At 60.7% G+C, this 24,853-nt stretch overlaps 1 protein-coding gene across 3 annotated transcripts in view; it reads left to right on the plus strand.

The window, feature by feature from the left end:
• The window catches only part of TMEM104 (transmembrane protein 104), a 53,106-nt gene that overhangs the window by 17,075 nt on the left and 11,178 nt on the right, over positions 1–24,853 (plus strand). For 2 of the 3 annotated variants that reach the window (XM_043459741.1, XM_043459789.1), the window contains exons 7-9: positions 301–400; positions 867–975; positions 21,338–21,431. In XM_043459741.1, coding sequence (XP_043315676.1) covers positions 301–400; positions 867–975; positions 21,338–21,431 — 303 coding nt within the window. The remainder of the gene's footprint in view (positions 1–300; positions 401–866; positions 976–21,337; positions 21,432–24,853) is intronic. The other variant, XM_043459817.1, reaches the window with a different exon arrangement.

Consider the following 24,853-nt stretch of genomic DNA (forward strand, 5'->3'; position numbering starts at 1 on the left):
CTCTTCCCCGCCCGCCCTCACCGGGCAGCCGGTCCCGAGCACAGACGCCTCCGGATCCTCTGCGGCCAGTCCGTGCCCCACGCTCACTCTGCAGCCGGTCTGGGTTCAGAACCTCTCTGATCCAGCCTGGCCCAGCCCCCTTCGCAGGTGACAGTCTCCCTCCAGCATCACGGTGTAGGCAGCCGGATTGAGAGGTGGGGCTCGGGGGCAGGGCTTCCCCGCTCCGCTCGGAGAGCGAGCCCCCGTCGTGAGAGAGCAGGCGGGCGGTGGCTCCCTGACCGACGGCTCTGTTGCTTCCAGTGGGGGTCAACCTGTTCTACTTCTGCATCATCATCTACCTGTACGGGGACCTGGCCATCTACGCGGCAGCCGTGCCCTTCTCCCTCATGCAGGTGACCTGGTGAGTGTCCCCGCCCCCGCCCCCACCCGCTGCAGCCAGACGGGCTCCCTCGGGCGGTCACGGTCAGGGCGGTGTGTCCTCGGGGTGGAAGCCCAACACTGAGCACCTCCATCAGCGTCCCCAGCGGGTCGGTGTCCGAGGCCCTTCTCTGCACGTGCCACGGCCAGCCGTGCATCCTGGCCTGCGGAGACACGTTCCTCAGCACTGTCCCTGCCCTGCCCCATTGGGAAGGGGACCGCGGTTCCCACCGGCGGCTCCTGAGTGGCTGAGAAACGGTGCAGCGGGATTAGGGGACGGTGCCTGCCCCCAGAGACGGGACAGCCTGCAGAGTCAGATCGTGGGACCCGAAGCCGCAGTGCAGGGGCGGCGTGGAGAATCGGCGATTGCCCGCAATTGGCAAAGGCAGGTTCTGTCGGCTTCCGGCCAAGCGGGGAGGCCCACACTGAGCCACTGTTCTCTTCGTCAGCAGCGCCCTGGGCAACGACTCGTGCGGCGTGGAGGCTGACGCCAAGTACAACGACACGGACCCGTGCTGGGGGCCCCTGCGCCGCATGGACGCCTACCGCACCTACCTGGTGAGTGGCCGGCCGGGGGGACCGGGCCTGTGAGTCGCCTCCACTCGGCTGGAGCTCTCCCCAGAGAGGGGCATCAATACAGCTCCACACCCTGGCTGGTTCCGGGGGTCTCGGTCCTGGTCAGAAGGTGGATCGTGTCACTGCAGCGCCAGCCGCAGGGTGTCCAGGCCACCAGGCCTCTGTCGTATGTGGTCTGGAGTTGGCATTCAGGTCGGTGCCGGCTCCAGGGCGACACGAACTCTCATAAACTTAGCTCAGGGTTTCAGGGCACGCTTAGCAAAGCCCCGTTAAGAGGCCCCAGGCTGGTTTTCTGGAAGCTTTTCCTGTTTTGACCTTCCACCTGCCCAACCCACGAGCGCGTGAGTGGTTCCCGGGGTTACTGGCTGGGCGGGTGGAACTGAGCTGTCACGGAGACGCTGATTACGGGCAGCTCCCCAAACAAGGAGGGATCAGCCCCGCTCGCCCTCCGTCTCCCCTGCTCTCTGCAGACACGGGAAGATGAATCTTCAGGCTCCGTCTTGATTGCTCTGTGCCAGTGTGGAGAGGTTGGGGGTTGGAGGGGGGAATGGGAGCTGAGGGACACGCCCCGTGTGTCTCGGGGAATAAACCAGAAGCAGTGTCTGTCTCTGCCTGGTTTGTAGGCGGGACTCAGAAATGGTTCCCTCTCGCGTGTGCAGCGTCTCTTAAGACGCTCCGATTCCTCTTGGTGTTTCTCAGCCCTGACACAGATGTAGGGGCATTAGGTGACACACAGCCTGACCTGTGGCCACCTAGGCTGAGGGGGAGCAGAGCCGTGAGAGAGGCAGGGAGCCGGCCTCCTAATTGTCCGCATCCTGCCAGCGGTTCCCGCAGTCCCGCGGCGGCTGTGCTGCTCAGCTCTGAATTGGGTTAACCCCCAGGACTGGTTCCGCCTTCCCAGCCCCACCCTCCAGGCCTGCCCCCAGGGGAGTCCTGTGGCCCAGCCCCGGGAGACACGCGTTTTCCTCTCTCTGTTTCTGGAACAGTCCGACGGTCAGCTCCAGCCAGGAGTCTGTCTTCTCGGAGAACTGTATCTCACCCGAGGTCCAGCGGGACATGCATGGCAGGTTTTCCCAGCACCCTCCCCCCCATACCCCAGCCTTGGGGGCAGGCAGAGGACTCCGCAGGGCCCCCAGAAGACTGGAGGCCCATTAGCCTCTTAGCATCTCAACAAACCATGATTGATAGAATGAGCAAAAGCGTTGGTGAGTGTGAGGACCCATCTGGATCTCTGACCCACATAGCAGAAGGAGGAGGTTGAGGAAAGGGTCCGAGAGGCTCAGCACAGACCTGGGGGCAGATCCAAGACTGAGGGTCAGCGGGGGGAGCCCCTCGGGTGGGTCCTTCCCCGGTGGGGCTGCTGGAGGCTATGCAGGGTCTGTCCAGCATCCCCCCACCCATCCGCAAAACAGACATGGAGCGCTGGGAGTGCCGGCTGCTGCCACGGGCCCGGTGAATTATTTAGCACCATTATTATTGCCTTATTAAATCGTTCCTCCTCTTAGTCCTGTAAACCTTCCACATGATGGAAGCCTCCCTCCCTGAATCTCAATAACTCTCTGGGCGAACAGAAGGAACCCTTCAGGAAAGCAGACAGGCATTAATTACTGCCTTCATCTCCCAGATATTACACTTATAACTCACGAAGCTAATTGCCACCAGGCCCCCACAATCCACACAACACAGGAGGGGGGGGGCGAGGCCGAACGGAACCAGAGCCCTTCCCCTGCGGGGTGTTGACACCCTCCCACCTCCCCCGGCCGCCGCTGGGGGCTTCTGTTCACTCAGGTTTTCAGTTCAGACTCGCTCTTCTGCCTGGTTTGGAGAAACTCCAAACAGGTGGACTTCGGCGCCGTCTCAGAAGTTATTTTACAACTTCGCGTGTGGCTGCCGGGGTCCACAGCCTCCGCAACACCGAGCCTCCTGACCCTAAACACTGGGGGCTCCGTCCCCGTGCCGGCCGCCCGCTATTAGTGCATCAGAAGCGGCCCAGTAACTGAAGGAGGGGGTCGGCCGACGTGGGCTTCCTTCCTCGGGCCCGGGCACTCTGTGCTAACGGCACCTTCCCTCCCAAGTCTGGCCTGAGGGGCTCACCCCTGTGTCCTTGTTCCATCAGGGGGGCCCTTAGGTCGTGGGAGACGAGGGGCGTCCTTTTCCCTCACCTTCCCCCCGCCACCCCCCGCCACAGTCCTTCCTGTTTGGAAATTGTCCCTCCAGGCTAGAGATTCCCACCACAGCTCTTTCTTTCTTTTTTTTAAAAATATTTATTTATTTGGATGCGCCGGGTCTTGGTTGCAGCGTGCAGGTTCTTTTTAGTACCAGCATGTAAACTCTTAGTTGCGGCAGGGGGGATCTAGTTCCCTGACCAGGGATCGAACCCAGGCCGCCTGCACTGGAAGCGCCGAGTCTTAGCCACTGGACCACCAGGGAAGAGGCCCCCCACCCCCCACCCCCATGGCAATGCTTTCTACCAGCTGTTTTGCTGCCACGCTGGGCAAGGCAGCAGGTGGGTCTCAGGCCCCTTTCCCACTCCAGACTCAGTCACTTCTTTGTCTCAGGTAAGCCGTGCGCCTGCCCAGCCTGCCTGTTTCAAAGGATCTCTGACAGCCACTTCTTGTCTTTTCCAGGCCAGCATATTCTGGCTTCTTCTACGTTACAATTTAGCTTTTAGAAAGTCCTTGGAAATAGCCTGTTCTGTGTCTCTGCGGGAATGCTGCTGAGACGGGCACGCGGGACGAGAACACGTAGGATGTTAACTGCCTTCGGGGGCCAGCCCGTGTGTAGCACCGTGAGAGCTTGTGAGAAGGGAGCTTCCTCCACCCGCAGTCACCAGTCGCCTCCCCGAAGCCCTTGACCTTAACGAACGGAAAATTCCTCCTCCCCTCCCGCGGCCCGCGAGCTCCATCCACATCCTGTGACTCCAGTGCAGCTGATCTGAGTCAGTCTCTCCGTCTCCTCCCTCCTTGGAGTAGCCACAGGGCGCTGCAAAGTTGGGGGTGGTCCCGCGAGTCACGTGTGCCCCCCCGGGCATCCCAGCAAGATGCCACAGCGGGGGCCAGCGGTGACCTGGGCCCCGGCCGGAGGGGCCACGCGAGTTCACGTCCAGATCTGATCCTCAGATCCCCGCCCCATCCCCATTCCCACCCTGCACCCCACCCCACTCCTCTGAAGGATCAAATGGGAAAGTGTTGATGCCCCAGCGCTTTCAAACCCGCAACCTTGCCTGCAGGCTGGGGAGCATCCTGGGATTCTTTCTGCTCAGCGTCTCCGACTTGGGTAGGAAACAAAGTCGGGATTTAGCATTTCATTCTCCTGCATGGTGAGGAGGAGTCAGGGGCCACTGGTGAATGGCAGGGTCGTATGGAAATGAGTCCCGTCCAGGAACCAGACTGTCCCGAGCGTCTTGGAAGTGGGGCATGTGTGGCTTTTCCCCTCGAGTCGAGGGCACTGCCCAGCTGTCTTGTCCTTGTTCCCGCAGTCCCCTCCAGCCTCACTCGCACCCCGCACCCCAGGCCCCATCGGCGTCACCTCCCCGAGAGTGTCAGAGGGCAGTTCTGGGGGGCAGTGGGACTCCTCGAGCTCTGAGGGCTCGTCGCCGGCGGCGGGAGTGACCTCCACCGCTCACAGGTGGATCGATGCCGCTGGGGTACCGGCCACCCAGCAGGCAAGGCCAGGCAGAACTGGGCACGCAGATGGCAGAGCGGAGCTCATCCTGGCCGGAGACCCGGCCGCACACTGGTAGCATCAGGCGGGGGGCCCCTCGCGGGCCGCTTTGGACCAGGACAAGGTCATCCTGGCTTGCCTTGAACACAGGAGCAGGGGGATCCACCTCCAGGACCCCGGGTGACCCGGGAGGGTGGTGCAGCCACCCTCTGCCAGACAGAGGGGCCTCTCCCGCCGGACACCACTTGAAGAAGCAGGGCGTATGTTGGGTTCTGCAGCGGGGTGGGGGGGCTCTGCCTGCTGGACTCGTCCTGAAGGAGCAGGTCAGTCTGATTAGGGCTCAGGTTAGCGCTGAAGGTCCTTCTGGGCCTTCTCCAGGAGCCCTGGTTTCATCTTCTCCAGCAGGAGGCTGTGTTTTCTGATCCACCTTGTCTCAGTCTTACGTGATATCACTTGCCTCTACCACCGGCCACAATTAAAACAGCACGTAATCCCCTTTTTAAAACCTAGCGGTCTCTTCCTAGAACAGTACCAGTGAAGGGAAAAACATCCTACTTGTTGGGGGTAGAGAACAGAGTGACGTCCCCGCCTGGAGCACCTGGCCGAGCCCTGCCGGGTCCTTCCTGCTGCGTGGTTCACGGGGGTATAACGTGTTACCAGTTATTTCCTCATTTCCTGTCTGGCCCTCCCAGCCAGGCAGGAAGGTCCATGGCATCATCCCATTTCACAGCAGAGAAAGCGGAGACTCGGAGACCGTGGCTTCCCTGGGGTCCCTAAGCTGAGGCAGAGACGAGGGTGCAGATACGAGGGGACCCGCTGGCCAGCCCTGGAACCTAATGTTTGCAGAGGTCGGGGCAGGGCTGCCCAGGATGGGGCCTGCTGGGTGATCCGTGTCGGCACGTCCCACCGTCCGCCTGACAGACCCGCCATCTTCCTGCCGCTCCTCGGTCCTCGGTGGCCAGAAGGGCTTCTCCCGTTCGCTCGAATAGCTGGAGCTCCGCGCGTCTGCCCAAGGACATCTCCCCTCCCTGCCACAGCCTCTCTCTCTCTGTATTTCAGCAGCAGCCCCAGTGCCCTGGGGCTGTGGCATCTGCTAATAAGTGGGTCACCGCTGCCATCGCTTGCATATTTATTCTCACCAGTTCTGGGGCAGGAGGTGGCCTAGAGGCCTCCGGGACCAGGGAGGAGGGAAAGTCAGTGTGAAGTAACGAGTTTCAGTGGCAGCGATGACTTCATGGGACCTGGGGGCTCTCGGGGACCGCCCCAGAAGACCAGCCTGCACCCCCAAGAGCACAACTCCAGCAGGAGACAATGTGAGCACTGTACCCGTATTTGCAAGGGTGGGGGACCCGGAAGGAAACAGGGACCATCGAGACCGGAGGCGTGGCCCCAGAGGGCGAGCACCATGCTGGCAGGATGAACCGTCTCCACGGAGGAGTCAGGGGTTGGCTCCATCCGCAAATCCAGAGCTGAGCCCTCAGCTCAGTAAACAGCCTGGTAGTCCCTTGTTTGGGGACATCAGCCTGTCTGAGTCCCATGGGTCGGGACTCAGGCCAGCACCAAACCGGAGCAAGCTGGGCCAGGTTCCTGGCCACCTGGGGCAAGGAGGGGGTTGCCAACAGGGCCTCACAGGGTCTGGGACATCCAGGCGCCTGCCTTGTGGGATGGGGACTACTTGGGGACCTACCTGGGCTACCAGGGACGGCGTCTTCCTTGCCTTCCTTTTCCTCTCCCAGCGTCCGCGCCTCATCCCATTCTGGAGGCTCCAGGAAGGTCAGTTTGTTTTGTTTTAATTTTTGTGGCTGCATCTGGTCTTTTGCCTCCTGCAGCACGTGGACTCTAGTTGTGGCGTGCGGGCTCAGTCACCCCAAGGCACCTGGGGCCTTAGTTCCCCGACCAGGGGTCCCGCCTGTGTCCCCCGCATTTCAGGGTGGTTTGTTAATCATTGGACCACCAGGGAAGTCCTGGAAGGCTGATATTGTCATACCTCTCCCTTCCCTCCCCTTTCACCAGTCATGCTCGGCAACCCCCCACAGGTGCGGTCCGTGGAGTAGCTCCCCCAACCCCAGGCCGGGCCCACCCTGAATTGGTGGGGGTCTGTGGTTGTTCGCCGGCTCCTCTGGGCCCCCGGGAACACTTGTGTCCCAGGGTACGGACTGCCCCTCCCGCCCCCAACAGTGCCCAATCTCTGCTTCCAGCCCGTGATCCTGGGGCTCTAGGAAGAAAGCATTTCTGCCCAACACCCCTAAACCGCGTGTACGCACTCCCCAGACAGACGCCGATGTTGAGCAAATTCTAACTTCAAACAGTGGCCAGCGCTGAGGTTGAAATGACTGACTTTAAAGGATTAGCTTGTCTCTTCTTTTCCAGGGAAATCAATAATACGGGGATGGGCCTGCATTTTTCTTGCTTCCTTTTCCTGGGGAGCTGCCACTCCAGCTCATCCAGGGAGTGGCCGCTGGTGTTTTGTCGTGCTGTCCACCGCCACCCCATCCTCCGTCCTTTCTAAATGAAATTCCGATTACACTGTCACTCACTCCAACACTGTGGCTTGTCTCTGGAGCTCCTGCCAGGACACCCCCAGGGCCCACAGCCGTCACTCCCCCACGGGTGTCTGGGTGCAGCCTCCAGCCTCTGCCCACTGCTGGCCCAGCGCTGCCCAGCATTGCTCCAGACCAGCCCTCACCTTTCCAAGGAGACCTGGGTAGCGCCCCTCGCTGGACCACAGCGACCCCCCCAACCCGCTCGCTGGACCACAGCAATCCCCCCGCCCCCTCACTGGACCACAGCAACCCCCCCGCCCCCTCACTGGACCACAGCGACCCCCCCCACCCCCTCTCTGATCCACAGCGACCCCCCCGCCCCCTCACTGGACCACAGCGACCCCCCCCACCCCCTCTCTGGACCACAGTGACCACCCCAACTCCCTCGCTGGACCACAGTGACCCCCCTGCCCCCTCACTGGACCACAGCGACCCCCCCACCCCCTCGCTGGACCACAGTGACCACCCCAACTCCCTCGCTGGACCCACAGCGACCCCCCTGCCCCTCACTGGACCACAGCAACCCCCCCGCCCCTCACTGGACCACAGCGACCCCCCCCCCCCGCCCCTCTCTGGACCACAGCGACCCCGCCCTCTCTACCACAAGCGACCCCTGCCCCCTCAACAGCGCCCCCCGCCCCCTCTCCTGGACCACAAGGAGCCCCCCACCCCTCGCTGACCACAGTGACCCCCCTGCCCCTCACTGACCACAGCACCCCCCCCGCCCCCTCACTGGACCACAGTGACCCCTCCCCAACCCCCGGCATCCTGGGTCGTTTGGCCCCAGCTTCCTCCAGTGCAGGGAGAAGCTGGTTGTTTTTGTTCTTAATGCAGCTCTTGGGGACATGGGTTCTGTCCGCCGGCGTTAAGCTTGCCATCCATCACGCCCCACGTCCTGCCTCTGCGATGGCTGATGCCTGACCCGCCGGCTTAGAGGACGGAGCTGACTCCCCTGTGCCGCCTGCTCCGAGCTCCCAGTAAGAACACCAAGAGTCGGGATCACAAGACAGTCCCCACGGCCCCTCCCCCAGCCTCAGAAGCTACTCCCTGGGTGAGCTGGGACCCCCTGGCCTTCCTTCCGTCCTGCTGGGTGAAGGAAGCTGGGTTCCAGCTCCCGAGACCCCCTTCTGACAATGACAGCTTCAGTGTCTCTCTGACCCTGTTAGCACGTCCCCCTCTCTGTCACCTGGAAAGTAATGAGTGCGTCCTTACAAACAGGACTCGCCCTGGGCGCCCGCCGCTTGTACCCCAGGCCTGTGGGAGCTGTCAGTGTGGCTTGTCTGGTGTCTCGTCCCTTCTCCCTGCCCCCGTCCCCCAGTCCCAGAGAAGGGCACTGAGAGAGAAAGTTATCTGTGAGCCGCAGCCGGTCGCAGGCTCTGCCGGCAGACTCGGCTTCTGAGATGCCCCATCGTATGAAAATCCCAGCGTAAAAAACAAACTCGAGGGGGGTAATTACTTGTTACAGAACAGTTTGTTATTTTGCAGAAGGACTCACGGCAGGTTTCTCTTTGAGTTCTTGGTTTCCCTAGTGTGTGTAAAACATTGTTCTGTGAAAATTAAGTGTTTATAAATAGAACCTTTAGAAGCCCATCTCGAGTAAATTCTGGTATCTGCGTGCTTGTGTGTAAAGTGTGGGACTGCAGAGCTGGGCTTGTATAGAAACAGGCCTATGTGGATTTGGCATGGACATCAGACACAGACAGACAGACACACACACACACAGCCCCAAGCCAGGAAAGCTTCATGGAGCATATTAAGAATATATCCACGGCCCACGCTCATGCACAGGCCAGTTTGGTTGGGAAACTTCCAAATAGGTCTCCGTGGGGAGTGTTCATCCCCGCTGGGGACCTTCTGCACTGTGCTCTTCCTGGACCATTTTTATCCACACTTCACACTGATCTTGGGCACACCCTGAGCGCCAGGCTTCTCTATTTGTGCTCAACAAGATCAGAGGGTAAGAAAGCTGGTTCTCCTTGCTTCACGAGAGCCTCAGGCAGGTCCTATCCACTGACCCGTGTGTGTGTGCATGTGTGTGTGTGTGTGTGTTCAGTCAGTCATCTCAGGAAGCTGCTCCAGGGGCTTCCCTGGTGGTCCAGTGGTTAAGATTCCAAGCTCCTGATGCAGGGGGCCAGGGTTCAATCCCTGGTCAGGGGACTGAACCCCACGTGCATGCTGCGCCTAAGAGTTCGCCTGTCACATTAACAGCCAGCACAGCCAAATTAATTCATTTTGAAAAAAAGAAGCCACTGCAGGAAAACTCCCAAAATCCACCAGCTCTGGTCATCTCCATATCCCCTCTGCTCCAAAACCTCCCATTTCTGGGCAAAGATTAAAAAAAAAAAAAAAGACTCTATATTCTTTAAGGAAATGTCCCAGCTGTCAATTTCAAATCTTTACTCTCCCTTGCTCTTTTTTTCTTTGGCTTCATTTCCCAAAAAGTCCGGGAATGAACTGTGGTCAAGGAAGCGTAGCAGCCTCTTAGGAGTTCTAAGAATAACATGAGTTGTTCTTAACTACTTGGTGCTAACTAGGATCAGAGCTGTATATGCCGAACCGTGTTCCTCCTCCCGCTCTGCGTCTCTCGGATGCTTCGGGGCACGGATGAGTCCGTAGTCCTGGCAACAGCCCTGCTGACTTGGGAGGCCGTGCCCCTCCCTGAGTGATGCTTACTCTGTTACAGGGTGTCTGTTATAAGCGGAATCTGCTGTCTTTCTAAACAGTGCTCCAGGGCCCTGGCAGTAATGGTTTAATTAAATAAAGCACTCTTTGTAAAGTAATAACTGCACTCCTCCGTGTGGCTGGTGTCCCAGCCAGTGGTGCTGGCCCTGCAAACCGTGAAGGGGCTGAAAGTACCTGCAGGCACGTCCCCCAGCCCGCAGGCCGGCCCCGAGGAGAACGCAGGAGCCAAGGAACCCCAGAGGATGTGCAGGCAGCAGAGAGGTGCCTGGGACTCAGGCGTGAGGAGACGGGGCTGAGCAGTTAGGGTGCAGATCAATGATGACATCTGATTAATTAGCATGTGGGCGGGCTGTCTCATGGGTTAGCCAAGAGTAGACCAAGGCACGTTTTAATAAGGCTCCCAGTGCCGAGAGGGGTACTGCAGAGGGCGTCGCCAAGCAGATGCTGCGTGAAGGCGGAAGGACAGGTCACAGGGCACTGCAGGGCCTCTGAGTTGAGCTCCCGGAAGAACTTGCGGATTGAGATGTCCTCTGGAAGCCTTGACAGGAGGAGGGAGGTGATCGGTGGGCCAGGTCATGGCTGGAAGCCTCACCGCCCCCCCCCAACCCCCAACCCCCGACCAAGTTGTGACATCTGAGCAGTTCTGGCAGGAGAACCACCATGCAGGAGGCTGCCCTCCACCCCAGGGACAGGTCACCGGCCTCCAGGAACGCCGCTCAGCCCTCCCTCTCCCCGGGTCAGGCCACGAGTCTCATTCAACTGGGTCTCAGAGCTTGGTTCCAGGACCACTGGCACGTGTGAAAAATACAGATTCCTAGACTTCCCTGGCGGTACAGTGGGTCAGAATCCGCCTGCCAACGCAGGGGACACGGGTTCGATCCCTGGTCTGGAAAGAGTCCTCATGCTGTGGAGTGGCTAAGCCCACACGCCACAACTACTGAGCCCGGGTGTGGCAACTACTGAAGCCCGTGCACCCAGAGCCCGTGCTCCGAAAAGAAGAGTAGCCCCACTCACCACAACTAGAGAAAGCCTGCAACGAAGGCCCGGTGCAACCAAAAATAAATTAATTAAAATTATTTTTTTTAAAAAAGATTGTTAGGTGACACCCCAGACCTAATGTAGCAGCACCTCCGACTGCAAGGCCCAAGAATCAGCCCTTTGCACCAGTTCCAAGGGTGACTCTGGGTCCTCTCCCCCTTGAGAAAGTCTGCTGGCCAAGGCCCTCTCGCAGCGGTACGTGGTCTTGCCGACACCAAGCCTCCCAGGGAGAGGCCTGCCCTAGTCTCCCTTGGATCTGCCTCCTGAGGTTCGGCCAGGGAGACGGGGGTCAGGGCCCTCCCGAACCGAGCCTCCCCCAGGAACGAACGGGCAGGCGTCGCAGGCCTCCAGGCGGGCGTCACGAGTCGCAGACTGCAGGTGACGCCACCTCCGCACTCAGGCGTCAGTAGTGGCAGCACAGGCTCAGTAGTTGTGCGTGGGCTTAGCTGCCCCACGGCATGTGGCCTCTTCCCCGACCAGGACGCCTCCTGCAGACAGGGACGCAGCCGCTCCACTGCCCTCATCAGGCCACTTTCAGACTCTCAGCATCCCCAGGAGAGGGGGCCCTCCGGCGGTATCCCTCTGCCGCCGTGGCCAGCAGGTCCCTGCGGGTGGTGCTTCCTCCCGGAGCCACGGCGTGCCAGCCCCGTGGAGAGGCCTCTGGGCTCTGACCGTCCACCAGGGAGGAAGCCAGGGGTCTTCAGCGAGATTCCTCACACCCGACTTGACAGAGCTCCTTGATCAGCCGGCTGCTCTCCCCACCTCCAAGGTTACTGGGCACCCAGCAGAGTCCTGCCCCTTCCTGACTGTTTGGAGGTCGGCTGTCCGCAGGGGAGGGGTGGAGCCAGCTGCCATGCTTGCCGCAGGGCTCCCGTGTCCAGGCACCTGACTTCCTCCACTCCGGCCCCGAGAAGAGCCCGATTCCCAGCACCCGCTCTCCCTGCGCAGAGATGAGGGGAGAAGTGGGGGGTGGGGTGCCCGCACATCCAGCCGAGGTGCCAATGGCGATGGCTCTGCCGCCTCCTGCCCCTGAGGGGTCAGGAGTCACAGCAAAAGCAGTCAGATGCCAGCCGGTTCCTGGAGGCGCCAACAGCCGTGCGGGTTCTGAGGTCCATGGGGCTCGCGTGGCCGGGAATATGGGTGCTTTCTCCCAAGGGAGCCAAGGGCCAGGACCGACGGCCCAGAGGGTCCCCCCTCCCGTTAACTTGTAACACAGTCCATGATGCAGAGCGATACCCACCTGCCTGTTCCCCTCAAGGCCTCCCGTTCTGAGGCCCCTTAAGGGCCCCATGGATCCCGGCCTGGCCCCAGCAGCTGTTCCCCAGCCCCGGGATCACACGGCCAGTGCCTCCAGCTTCCTCGCGTCTGTGAGGCAGCGTGTAATACGTTGGCCTGGCCCACGGCAGGGAGGAATGCCAAGTATCCCCTCTTTTCCCGTTCCTTGACATCCAACAGAAATAGACCAGGACCCAGAGCTGGTTCCAGTTCTTGGCAGACAGAATTCGGAAGCTAAAGAGTGGGATGTGGTGAGCCAGGCCCGCGGTGCCTGAGAAGTTCTCTCGGTGCCTCGGTTCGCTGAGCCTGGGGAGTGAGGTTGCCGCCCTCTCCTGCAGCTTTCAAACCCTGCTGCCCGTTAGAAAAACCCTGCCTCCCTCTACGAGACCTGGCAGCGTGTTCCCCGACCAGGGATCGAACCTGCAGTGGGAGCGTGGTGTGTTGCCCATCGGACCCCCAGGAAGTCCTGAGGCCTGTTTTCTTCCTGCCGCAGAGGGTTGCCTGGGAGCCCGCCATGGGTTCATGCGCCTCCCTTGCTCCACGGGGCTCCCTGCCAGGGCCAGCTCAGCGTTTTCCAGCCCAGCTGGACGGGGACGTCCCTGCCCTGCCTTCTCCTCCAGCCCCCGGGACTCCCAATTCTAGTGTTTCAAGTCCTTTTCGGATCTCATCCCATGAGAACAGGGAGGGCTTCCACCAGGGGATTTGGGGGTGCACCTTGGAGCCCCGGGCGCCTGGACCATTTGTCCACGGAGAGGTGCCCCTCGCCAGCCCCCTCCCCGCCGTCCAGCCTGGCCGCCTCCCAGCATGAGGCTCGCCCCAAGGTCATGAGGTTTTTCTGTCTTTCATTCTTTCAGCCTGGTTTTAGGCAAACCTGACTGCCATTTCCCTGCTCAGAGCCCTTTAGGAATGCCTGTGTCTGTGTGAGACAGCTCTAAACTCCTCCACGAGACGTGGTCTGCTCTAATCTCCCTTCTGGAACTTTCTCTGTCACCACCGCCTCACCCTCACTGGCCACTGACCCCCGCAGACGCTGGGCGCTTTTCATGGCTCTGCGCCCCTCACGTGCATGCCCCTCGCTGCAGAGTCTGACAGGTGCTCACTTACTCCAGGCTGGGTCAGGGGCTCACCCCATGACACCCCGTGCCATGGCGTTAATCAGACTCTCATCCGCATGCAGTTCCCTGGCCTCACTGGGAGCTCCTCAAGGCCCAGAGCTGCGCTTTGTCCACCTCTGGGTCCAGAGCCAGCGTGAGGCCGGCCACACACTGGGGGAGTTGCTCTGTGAGCATCCAAGCAGACAAGACCCCTCGGGTGGGCGGCCGCCGCTGGCTCTGAAGCCCACCGTCGGCCCTGCCGTTGTCTGGGGCTCGCCACAGCTGGCGGCCGCCATTCCAGCCTCAAAACCTCCCCGTCCAGCCAGCCCTCCCTTTCCCAGAGGCCTGGGCTGTCCTCTACTCCTCGCTGCTGGGACGGAAGCTGCCCCTCAGTGAGGGCTTAAGGGCCCCCTGTCTTTGGGGGGGCGGGCGCTGCAGATCATGGGGAACAGTCAGAAGCCGTCCAGTCGCCAGGAGGCTGAGGCTGGCTCACTGCCCATATCTGTCTCTGCCGCCCCTTATCACCTGGAAAGTGAGCAGTGGAGTGTTAACGTTAGGACGGGTGCCGGCTCCAAAGTCAGGTCTGTTCCCGCCGGCAGGGCCCCCAGCCTTCCACCTGTTTCACCCCACCTCCCTCATCCTCCCACAGCCCCCGACCCTCCCCAGCTCCTTGTCATCATGTTCTTAAAGCCCACCTCGTGCAGGGTGAAGCTCCTCAGTCTTGCACCTGGAAGTGTGTGTGTGCACCACCACCCCCATCTCTATTTTCACACCTGTAAGGAGCCAGGCTGTCCTTTATAAACCCTGGGGGCACATCACCATTAGTGAGTGAGTGCGTGGTTTTCCACAATATTTATCTCCCCCTCCAACACACACACAAACCACAAGGGTTGCGGCTCTGGCATCAAATCCTTGGAACCCTGCCCACCACCGGGTACCATCTGGCTTTTCAGCTGAGAAAGCAACACAGGTGCGCAGGCCTGTCCTCCAATCAGAGGGTGGGGTGGGGGGGGACAGCCGTGCCAGGCTAATGCCACTGGACCAGCCCAGCCCTCCTGCCCCCGGCCCCCAGGGAGCCAGCCTTGGAGGGGGTGCTGGAGAGACTCTCTCTAGGGCATAATCAAGGGAGGGGGTCAAGTGCTCCGCAGAGAGAACGGGCCTTGGATACAGACAGCCTGAGCTCTGAGCCCTGGTCTCAGCTGTCATGGTTGTTATGAGACCGTGGACAAGTTAATTAGTCCCCCTCAACCTCAGTTTTTTTGTTTTGTTTTGTTTTTTCCAAAATGAAGATGATAGCCAACATGTAGGGTGTCAGGATTAAAAAGCAGTCTTAGATGGAAGATGTTGTCATGTTTGAGCCCTCAATATGTGCCTGGTGATGTTGGTTTGGGCTTCTCTGGTGGCTCAGGGGTAAGGAACCTGCCTGCCGATGCAAAAGATGCAGGTCCGATGGGAGCAGTACCCCAGGGGCCTGGACCGGCCTGTGTCCAGCCCTCCCCTCTCAGATGGCACAGGCGGTCCCGGGAACCCTCGTCTCAAGCAGTTGCTACATCAGCTCCATCCTGGGGCCTCTTGGCTGTTCTCTTCCAGGGCACCCCCTCCCCACCCCCAAAAAAACCGAACTCACATCCTCTGGGCTTGGACAGCCAGAGCTGAATGTGTGTGCAGAGTTGAGAGCAGCCACCCCTTCTGTGGCTCCTCCCCAAAATCACTCTCCCAGACTCTCCCATCTGAGATAGCGTTTTCACCTGTCTTCTAGCAGAGGTGTTTCAGGTACCCCCCTTTCCTGGCCGGCCTGCATTGCTGCCCGGAAGCCGCCCCCGGAGTTGCATCCTCTTCTGAGTTATCAGGCGTGGGGACAGGTCTTTTCTCCCTGATCCCCAGGACTGACGGGCGGTCGAGGTCCCAGCGTGCAGGTTTGGTTTCTTGCCTCTGTTCGGTAGCCCAGTGGCTGCCTAAGACTGTCTGGGGGACTGTAACTTCCGGCTCCTTGCTGGCTCTGCGCCCTCCTCTCCCGGGCTCTGCCTCCTCAGCAGTCACGCACTCGCCTTTTGACGGGAGCCACAGGTGTTAACGTGTCTCGGCTCTCGTTCACTCCGAATGGGGCTGAATTGTTTGACATGAGCCGACTTGTCTTTCCGCTGCAGATGTCGTGAGATGATAACCGGGTTTCTAGAGCTGACTTCTGTGCTCCAGAAGCCTCTCTAGAGTATCTGGGCCTCAAGCCTCCACTTTTATCTTCAGGCATCACCTGAATCTTTCGTTCTATTCAGTAAGCATCTCCCAGGTACCTTCTGGGTGAAGTTTGGGGGACGCCGGGGAGGGACCCAGGGACCCTAAGACGTGGCGACTTGCTCTGAGCAGCTCATTCGGGGGCTGGAGAGGCGTCTGGCCTCCGTCTGTCTGCATCACCCCTGCTCCAGCAGCTGAACGTATTTGAAGGATCGGTGAGGGAGAGCTTGGCAGCACCCGCATGGTGGCCGGGCTGGTCATCTGAAGGCCGGCAGCCTGTCCTGGCAGGGGCCCCGTTGTTCCCACAGCAGGGCTCCTCACGCTCTCGGGATCAGCCGCCCACTGCCCGTCCTCCGCCCTCTGGGGGGAGACTGTCGTTTCTGAAAGCTCACCCTCCGTTTCCTCCGAAAGTGCTAGTCCACCTGCAGCGTCCCAGCGGCACGCCGCCTCTGCTCGTGGGGCTTTGGGATGAGCTGTGCTTGTCTCACCGAGCGCCGTGCACAGGCCTCTGCTCTGCTTCCCTCACATCCGTCCTCCGCTCGATGGGGATGAACTTGAACTCGCCCTGCAGAGCGCTCGGGCTGCAGGTCAGGCAACAGGATCGTTAGTCCTGACCTAACGTTGTGTGGTGGGGGCGCCTCACTTGGCTTCAGCTGTTTCGCGTTCCCCGGTCCCAGCATGTTGGGAGGATGGGTGGAGCTCACACCGTCCTCCCGCAAGGGTGTGCTGCTCCTTGCTGGGGCCGCGCGGCCAGGGCTGATGTTCATTGACTACCTTCTCTGCACACGCGATGCGCTTTGGGACCTTCACGAGCACTCTGGGGTCTCGCCGTTAGCTGGGGCACCCTCAGGACACAGGCCCCCACCCTGAGCGCGTGGCCCCGAAGCCTCCGGCCCCCGCTCTGCCCCTCGCTGCCCCAGGGCGCACCTCCTCCCCGTGGCCGTGTCATCAGACGTTGTAATTCAAGTTGGGAAGATGTAAACTCCCAAACCAAAACGTTCACAGCCACTTGAGAAATAAAAATAGACTCCTCAAGCACGTCTTCACTGCACTTCAAGGACGCGTTGAAAGTTCAGTTCCCATTTAGGGACGGTTCGTGCTGATTTGCCATTAACCCCAATTAACTCTTAACCCCTAGCCGCCCAAGAAGGGCGGCCCTGTGATTGAGGCGTCTGTGTCCTTTGTCACTTGAAATGACCTCCAGGATCAGTCCAGAGAACTTAGCCGTGCCCTTGGAATGTGTGAACTGGCTCCCCGGGGCCCGGTGTACTGCGTAGCCCGCCCAGGGGTCTCTGCGTGTTTAGGTAGATCAGGCAGCATATTGCCCTTCACCCTTCCAGAACTTGCTGCTCCATCACCCCTGCTGGATTAGCAGAGAAGTCTGAGAGCATGGAGGCGCCAAGTGGGTCTGCTGGCCTTTCATGTTGAAACTCCAAGGACTTCCCTGGTGGTCCAGTGGTTAAGACTCCGCCTTGTGATGCTGGGGACACGGGTTCAATCCCTGGCCCGAGAGGATCCCACGTGCCCCGGAGCAACTAAACCCATGCCACAATTAAGACCTGAGGCAGCAAATAAATAGTAAAAAAAAAAAAAAAAAAAAAAAACCACAATAGGGAACCTACAAGAATTAAGTGGTGTGGTACCAACCGTGCATTTGGTGATTCGGGGCCCCCCAGTGAGGATGCAAACGTTTGGCGAAGCTGGCAGCGGAGACTGGCACCTGAGCGGGCATGAGAGGTGGCAGAAGGAAGGTAGAGGCGAAGGGGAGTCACGAGGGGAGAGGCATGAGGGTGAGAACCAGCTGGAAGTGGGGAGAGGAGGTGTCGTGGCGGGGAAGCAGCCTCACACAGCGGGGAGCAAGCCATCACAGCGGTCGGGGGGAGGAGCAGGGCCAGGAGACGCCCGGTCCCGTCCACCGCTTCCTGGGTCACCAGCCTCTCCAGACCCTCCGCCCCCTCATCAGCAAAGCGAGGCCCCGGCCCCTGCCTGGCGACCGTTCTGCTGCCCGTCTAGGGTGTTGTTGCAGGAGGTACAGCTGGTGTCACGCTACAGATGGCCACGAAACCGTGCGTGCGTGTCGGGCACGAGCGGGTGTGCTTGGGGCTGAGTGTGGGGAGGGGACACAGGTGCCAGCAAGCTCGGGCCCAGGAGGGATCAGGACAGGGACACAGGGGCTCCAGGCGGCTCCCCAGTCCCGACCTGCCGCCAGCCCTCTGCCCACCTGAGTCCTCTCACTTCATGCGTTGTTACAGCTGTGACCTCCCCCCCACCCCGCACACACACACCTCGGGCTCCCTGTGTCCCTTCCAAGGCTGTAAAGAAACACACGCCTGTGGTTTTAAGCCACCAGGTTACAGCGGTCGCCGGACATTGGCACAGTGAGGAAGGCCTCAGGGGTCGTGGGAGCAGCCGGAGGCGGGTGGCACCCTTAGTCTGCCTGGGGACGCAGGTGGAGAGGCAGCCGTGTCGAGTGCTGAGACTCCCGGTCAAGTTCGCCGAGCTCCCCAGGGATACCGCGAGAGCCGTGGCCAAGCGTGCCGGGGGCGTGAGCCGCCTCCTGTCCACCAGGACCCCCCCAGGACCCCGTGGGGCCTTCGGTGGGCGTCTCGACTCACCAGACGGATGAGAGAGGCCCACACGTGGCCCCGTCTGCACCCTCCCAGGTCTTGGACTTTGTTCCCGCGACCAGTTTGAAGGTTTCATTTAGAGACCAGAGAATTCGTTCTTTTTGTTTGTCTGTTTGTTGTTGTTGTTTTTTTAAAGAAACACACTTGGCTGCAGCAGTTGGTGTCCCTGCCTCCTGTAATGAGTCTGGCTCGGAGAGTCCTTGAACAGATCCCGAGCTTGAACTGATCAATGGCATTCAGGTGTCTGGAAATGGCTCGGGGAGCCAGCTAATTTATAATGTCACACGGGCTGGACAGGAAAACCCAGGAGGACAGACTGTCTCCTGCCTTTTGATTCCTTCTCTGGGTAAAAAGAGAAGGGAAGACAGGCACGCGTGGCTGCTCAGCATCTATCGGTGAGCTCAGGCCGGCCGGACCCCCGGGGCCCTGGGGCCGTCCCCCCGCCCAGACCTCGCAGCTGCACCGCAGCGAGGCCTCGCACGCCGCCGGCCGAGCCCCCTGCCCTTTCCCGCCCCGGACGCCGAGTCTGGCTGAACCAATTTGCAGAGGACACCTGTTCCTTGATTGGCCCCAGCTTGCGCCGTGTCTTGGTCTGGGCACCCGGTGCAGCTGCTGTTTGCCCGTCGGCCCTGCGTCTTCCCGGGCCCTGCGGTCGGTCTGTGGTCCCGACCTGGGGGGATAAAGAAAACACATTCCAGCCGCTGTCCAGCCATGGCTATCACAGCTATTGACCCGATCTCCCCAAAGAGCCCTTCACCGCCTGCCCCCACCCTGAGCACAGGCCTGTTATCACGCACGTGGGTCCCAGAGAGCCCGGCGGGGCTAGACCCTCATTCCCAGCCCGACTCACACTCCCCGGCATTCGGTGGGCGCCTCGCATACACTTCCAGACTCTGCCCTGGGAGGCGGGTCTGTGTGCTCCATCCCTTTAAATGAAGGGTCTCTCAGCAGAGTCCCGTCTACAGGGGGGTATGTAATGGGGCCTCGTGTGTAAAAGGATGTTGACGTATCTCCCGAGGAGGAGGATGAAGACGGGGTCCCCCCTGGAGAGGAGACCTCGAGCGGCCCACAGCAGCAGAATTCCCCGCCTGCCTGCAGGGCAGGTTCTGTGATCTCCCTGTTTTTACGCAGTGGAACCTTCTAAAACCCAGTCTTTAGGCCTCCAGGATGAGATCTGACCCCCCCACCATAAGCACCCGCAGCTGGAGGTGTCTCAGGTCAGAAGTGAAACCCCCCAACTCCTGGCCCCAGACACTCCACAGTCTAGTTTCAAGCAGCGCAGGGTCATTGGAGAACATTTATGGCAGGTGGTTTGGTCCATGTTTTTCCACGTGACATGTCCCGCCCCCATCCTTCAAAAGAGAAATTCATCAGTGGAAAGTTTCCCTGAGGTGGTAATTTTCCTAAATGACTTGCTGATGGCGCTGCAGACAGACTGGCTCGGCCAGCCGAGAGCTGGTGATCCCACACCTCTCTGTGTCCCCGGGCCATGCCTGCAATGCAGGAGACCAGAGTTCGATTCCTGGCTTGGGAATGTCCCCTGGAAGAGGGCAGGCAACCCATATCCTTGCATGGAGAATCCCATGGACAGAAGAGCCTGGCTGGCTATAGTCCATGAGATGGCAAGGAGTTGGACACGACTGGGTGACTGTCACCTCCCTGTGTCCCCAGGCCACAGAGGACCAGCGAGGACTGCTCGAGAGCCCTTGTCCTCTGCCTCCCCTGTCACCCCGCCTGCTGAAACCCCTGCTCCTTCCAGAGCGGAAGCAGGACTGGTTGTCGGCCCCCAGGAGGAAGCTCCTTCCAGAAATCTCCCAGCCCCGGGGGACTGCCAGGAGGCCGTACCCACCCCAGCTAATTAGAGCCCTTGCTTAAGCGGTACTTCAGTCTTTCCTGTCATTCTCACAGTGATAATGGACTTGGATGAGGGGTCACAGCCTCTCCCACATCCTGCTCCCATTCCAGGCGGGGCGGAGTGGGGGGTGGGACGGGCTCACCCCCACCCCCATCAGGGGAGCCAGGGCCTGGCCACCAGGCCAAGCAGCTGGGACGTGTTGACCCAGATCCCAGGGCCAGCCCCGACCCCCCCAAAGCGAGCCCTGCTCCCCACTTTCAGGCTTGGCACCATCCGCCGCATCTCTGGCGAGTGTCATTAGCATTAACGTGATAACACAGCACAGTGTAAATGTTAATAAGGTCTGCTGCCTCCGCTGCCGCTTCCGAGTGGCAGATTGGAAATGGTGCCATCCTTGCAACTCCACCCAGCAGCTTCTAATCACGCCGCTCTCGGAGCAGCCAGCTTGCCATGGAGGTCCTCAGCTTCCCTCCATCCCCAGCCCCAGTCTCCACAGGGCCACGTTTATCCAGCCCCCTGTTCTCTTTTGCAGAGGGGATTCAGTTTTCCCAGATCCCAGTTCTCTAAGGCCAGGTTCGAATTCTCTTCTGTTTTCCCCCTAAGTAAGCACTCGCCCTCCCCTGTTCTCCAGAGAGGAAGGGCAGTGAGGGGGCCAGTGCCGGACCCCCCACCGCTCCCACCCCCAACACCTGTCCACTCCAGGCTTCCTGCTCTGCCTGGTCCAGGCTGTTTCTCCGATGGCTCTGCCCTGGGAGACACTGGCTCCGATTCTCCAGGCTTCACCTTCTCTCAGAATTCGAGAGGTTGCTGATTACCGACATCCCGATTGATCCTGTCCTCTGAACCATTCAGGATGATGTCCTTCCCACTGTGCCGGGCCATCCAGGCCCCTGCATCCCCGCCCCTCCGTCCTTTCTTCCCAGTAAACTGTGAGAACCCGGGATGTACCTGGGGTTTGTTTTGGAGCCTCATTTCCTAACCTGTGCTCACACCAGCCTGCTGCTGGGCCCGTGACCCCCTCAGTCAGCACTTACTGAGAAGAGAAGCAAGCAGGGCCATGTCCCCAAGAGATCACCTGGGATTTGCCTAGAAAGTAGCCTCAGGACCACAGGTGTGAGGCACAGCAGAGACGCACGGATCTCAGTTTCTGTTGCAGCTCTGGTCCTAGGAACCCGCCAGGCGGTGCTGTCTGACCCCAGGGGGCCTCTGCCGTTCCTGGCACACACCTGGGTTAGGAGCAGCCCTGGTGATGGCTGGAGGCTGCATAAACAGTGTGCCCTCCGCACACGCACGCGCCCGGCCTCCGCGCCTTCTCACTCTCGTTTTTGTCACCAGGCCGTCTTCACGCTCCTCCTCGGCCCCTTCACCTTCTTTGACGTCCAGAAGACCAAGTACCTGCAGATCCTGACGTCCCTAATGAGATGGATCGGTGAGTCTGACAAGCGTCTCGAGGTCTGCCCTGCTCCCCTCATTCCCAGTCTTCCCGACACGGCCGCGTGGGCTCGCAGCCAGGGCTGAAGGTGGAGGGGGCTCCTGTGGACCCCTGAGCGCAGGAAGGAGGCAGGTACCCTGTGCCTTTTTACTGGTGGACAAATTTTGCCCCCAAAAAAGATAAGTCACTTCGAGGTAATGGGGGCAAAGGCGGGGCTCAGCCCAGGACCACTTGTCCCGACTGTACTGGGTCCCCACCACCCCAGAGGGGTGCTCCGCGGCTCCTAGAGGCCTGGATGGGGCTGGGCCCCTTCAGTGCAGGAGAGCAGATGCTCTTTGTTCTCATGGACACACCACGCGGTACAACCATAAAACCCAGCAGGCTGTGGTGGCCACCTCAAGTCCCCGGCCACTAGAGCATAAAAAGACACCATAGTACCTTCCAACTGATGCTGCAAAGAGCAAGACCCCTGCCGTCCTTGGGGGAGCTCAGGGGTCTCCCCCACACCAGGTCGGCAGCTGGGAGTTCATTCGTTTCTGACAACATCTTGCCAGCCACCCTGTAGGTCCAGGACCCACCTGGACCCATGACCGGAGGGCATGCAGTCACCGTCACCCCCGTCCCCGGCAGGCGCTCTGGGATCAGTTGCACACTGGTTTGGGTCTCAAAGCAAAGATGCTGTTGCCATTCTGGTGGATGGGCCTGACAGAGGGGTCTCCCCAATCCCCCAGGATCCCCGAGGGGCCTGTGTAGCATGACAAGGTCCTGTCTGCGTGTGACGAGCGGTGCTTGTGTTAGAAGAGAAGGTTTTAGGAGGGAGAGGGAAGGCTGACGGTAAATAAAGGGCGGGGGTCTGGCACAGACCCCAGGCGGCCCCGGGCTCAGGTCAGACCCGGCTCCACCCACAGAGGCGGCGCTGAGCTCCCAGCGCCAGCCAGGCCCCGGGCTCTTGGGGCACCTCCCACAGCCCCTGCCCCTCCCGGTTCTGCTTTTGGGGTCCTTGCCTTCCTCCAGGACGGGGCTCACAGTGCTTTAGAAAATGGGCTGCTCTTTCCCCCAGTGTGGGCCGCCACGGCCCCCCATGACCCCTCTCTGTTCTCCTCCTCCTGGCCAGAGCCTCGCACTCAGGGCAGTGAGGGGACTGCAAGGGGCCTCCTCCGGTCTCCACCTGCAGCCCCCGGGCCCTCGGAGGCAGCCCCTGGCGGGGCGGCAGGGTGAGGCTGCCGTGGCCTTGCATGGGGGCGTGAGGCGGTGACACGGCTGTCGCTGCGAGTCCCTTGCCCCTCTTCTCCCTCTGACCCGAGAGAGAATCAATCGGCCGCAGCCTCTCCATCAACCACGGGTGACAGCTCAGGCCTGTCGTTTGTCTCCCTGAGAAAGGCAGGCCTCTGGGCTCGAAAAGGAAAGCCATCTCTGACACGAAGCCCTCGGGTGGGAAGCCCAGCCTTCTAACGGGTGGCTGAGCCCGGGGTTCGGTTCCCAGCCCGGGACGCTGGAGCCACCCGAGGAATTTTCCTTTGCAGACCTGCTCGAAGGGGTCTCCCCGGTCCTGACCCCAGAGCACGGGGCAGAGCAGGTGGGGGACAGGGAGCAGAGATCGTTTACCCGGGGAACCGCCAGGCAACCCCGCCATGGGAAGGAGTGAGTCTCCCCTGCCCGTGGGATATCGTGGGGTGGGGGGTCTCGCTTCTGGCCCCAAATGACCCCGGGTGGTTTTTCTAGAACTCCTGCAGAGGCAGTGAGCACCCTGGCCCTGTTTGTCCTCTGGAGTATGAGTCAAGTTGTCAGTTTGCGACGAGCCCCCTCTTCATTTTGCTGCTGAACGGGCAGCTCTGTGGCCATGTCCCCCCTGCCTTCCCACTTCCCGCCCACCCTGTCTCTCCCCGCCACCCAGATTAGGGTCCAGGATGTCCGGGGGAGAGGCGCGGGGAGGGGAGATAGGGTGGCAATCAGCTGGCTTGGGTTCTTGGAAGATACAGGGAAGAAGGAACGCCGAAGAGACCGGGAAATCATAAATAGATGTGCTGAGCCGGAAGCTTTCTCGAGCGTAATGAGTAGTTTGTTCTGCCATCTGTTGAGGCCAGGGCAGACTGCAGGGACCCCGCCTGAGCACCGCCCCCCCCCCCCCCGCCCCAGAGCTCCAGATGAGCTGAGAAGCCTGAGGACCGGTCCCTCCAGGGCGTCGGCCATGCCCTCCGCCAGAAGCCCCTGATTGCAATCTGAAGGGCCGATGGCCTTTGCAAATAGCCACATTGTCAGGAAAACGTCAGAACATGTCTAACAAGTGCCACCGTTGGTTTCTTTTGCTGCTCAAATAAGTTCTGGGGAGACCAGGTGGCTGAGTTTGGGAGACCTGGAAGATACAATGGGATCGTGTAGAAAGCGCTGTCTGCACAGCGCTCCAGCATCCAGACACCAGCCCCGCGCACGCCCTCACCATCGTCATCTCTGGCCATTACGTCCCAGGAGCGGCCCCAGAGTGAGCCTCCCTTGGGGCTGGCCAGGAGGTCAGGGACGTGGCCCAAACCACCCCAGAAAGAGCTATGTCCCTGGGTATCCCCGCCGAGATCTTGGAGGGTTGCCAGCTGCCTCTGTCCAGCCTCCCACCCCTGCCCAGCGCTGGGCCCCAGGCCCACCAGACGGGATGCCTGCCTGCTCTCCACCAACCTCACCCCCACGTCTTCAAGGAATGCCCGAGCCTCCCAGTAATGAGACGCAGGCCGGCCTCACAGAGAGGCCAGGCTTCCTCCTCACTCCCAGCTCCCACTGTCAGCCACACGTCCACCAGGGACACTCAGGGGACGCAGACGACAGTTCTGTCCTTCGTGCCCGCAGCCCCAGCAAATGTTACGCCAGAGCTGGAGCCTTCAGCTGCTTAACCGACCGCTGCAGACCGTGGCCCCTGGGCCGCCCAGGGCAGGGGCCAGGGGGACGGGTCTCAGGCTGGACGGGGCCACAGTGGCGGCATCCCTTCACCCCCTCTTACCGAATCCCCCCTCACGCCCCACCCCCAGCAGACGCCTCCCGCTCGGGGACACAGCTGGCTCGGCTCGGGGCGCCCCATTCAGTGTTATTAAAAAACCGCTTCTCTCTAATAAAGGCAGCTCTGGCGCGGCAGCCCTCCTCGGGCTGGGCTGTCGGGGACCCACAGGGCTGCCTTCCCTCTGATCGTGTATTCAGAGCAGCACCACGCGCGTTATTCCCGTCTCTGTGCTCCCCTCAAAGTGGGTCAGGCACCATCCCCCCCGCGGTCTGTGCATACGCCAGAGCTGCGTGGATTTCCTCGGCCCCCGCACACCCCACCTCCCCCTGGCAGGTGCCCCAGATTTGTCCTCCAGGCCGAGCCAGCAGGGAGAGGTGGGACCCGGGGCTGCTGGCCCGAGTGGCAGAAGGTCTCTGGGAAGGGACGTCACCTGGGA

The sequence above is a fragment of the Cervus canadensis genome, chromosome 1 (assembly GCF_019320065.1).
Source record: "Cervus canadensis isolate Bull #8, Minnesota chromosome 1, ASM1932006v1, whole genome shotgun sequence".
NCBI classification, from domain to species: Eukaryota; Metazoa; Chordata; class Mammalia; order Artiodactyla; family Cervidae; genus Cervus; species Cervus canadensis.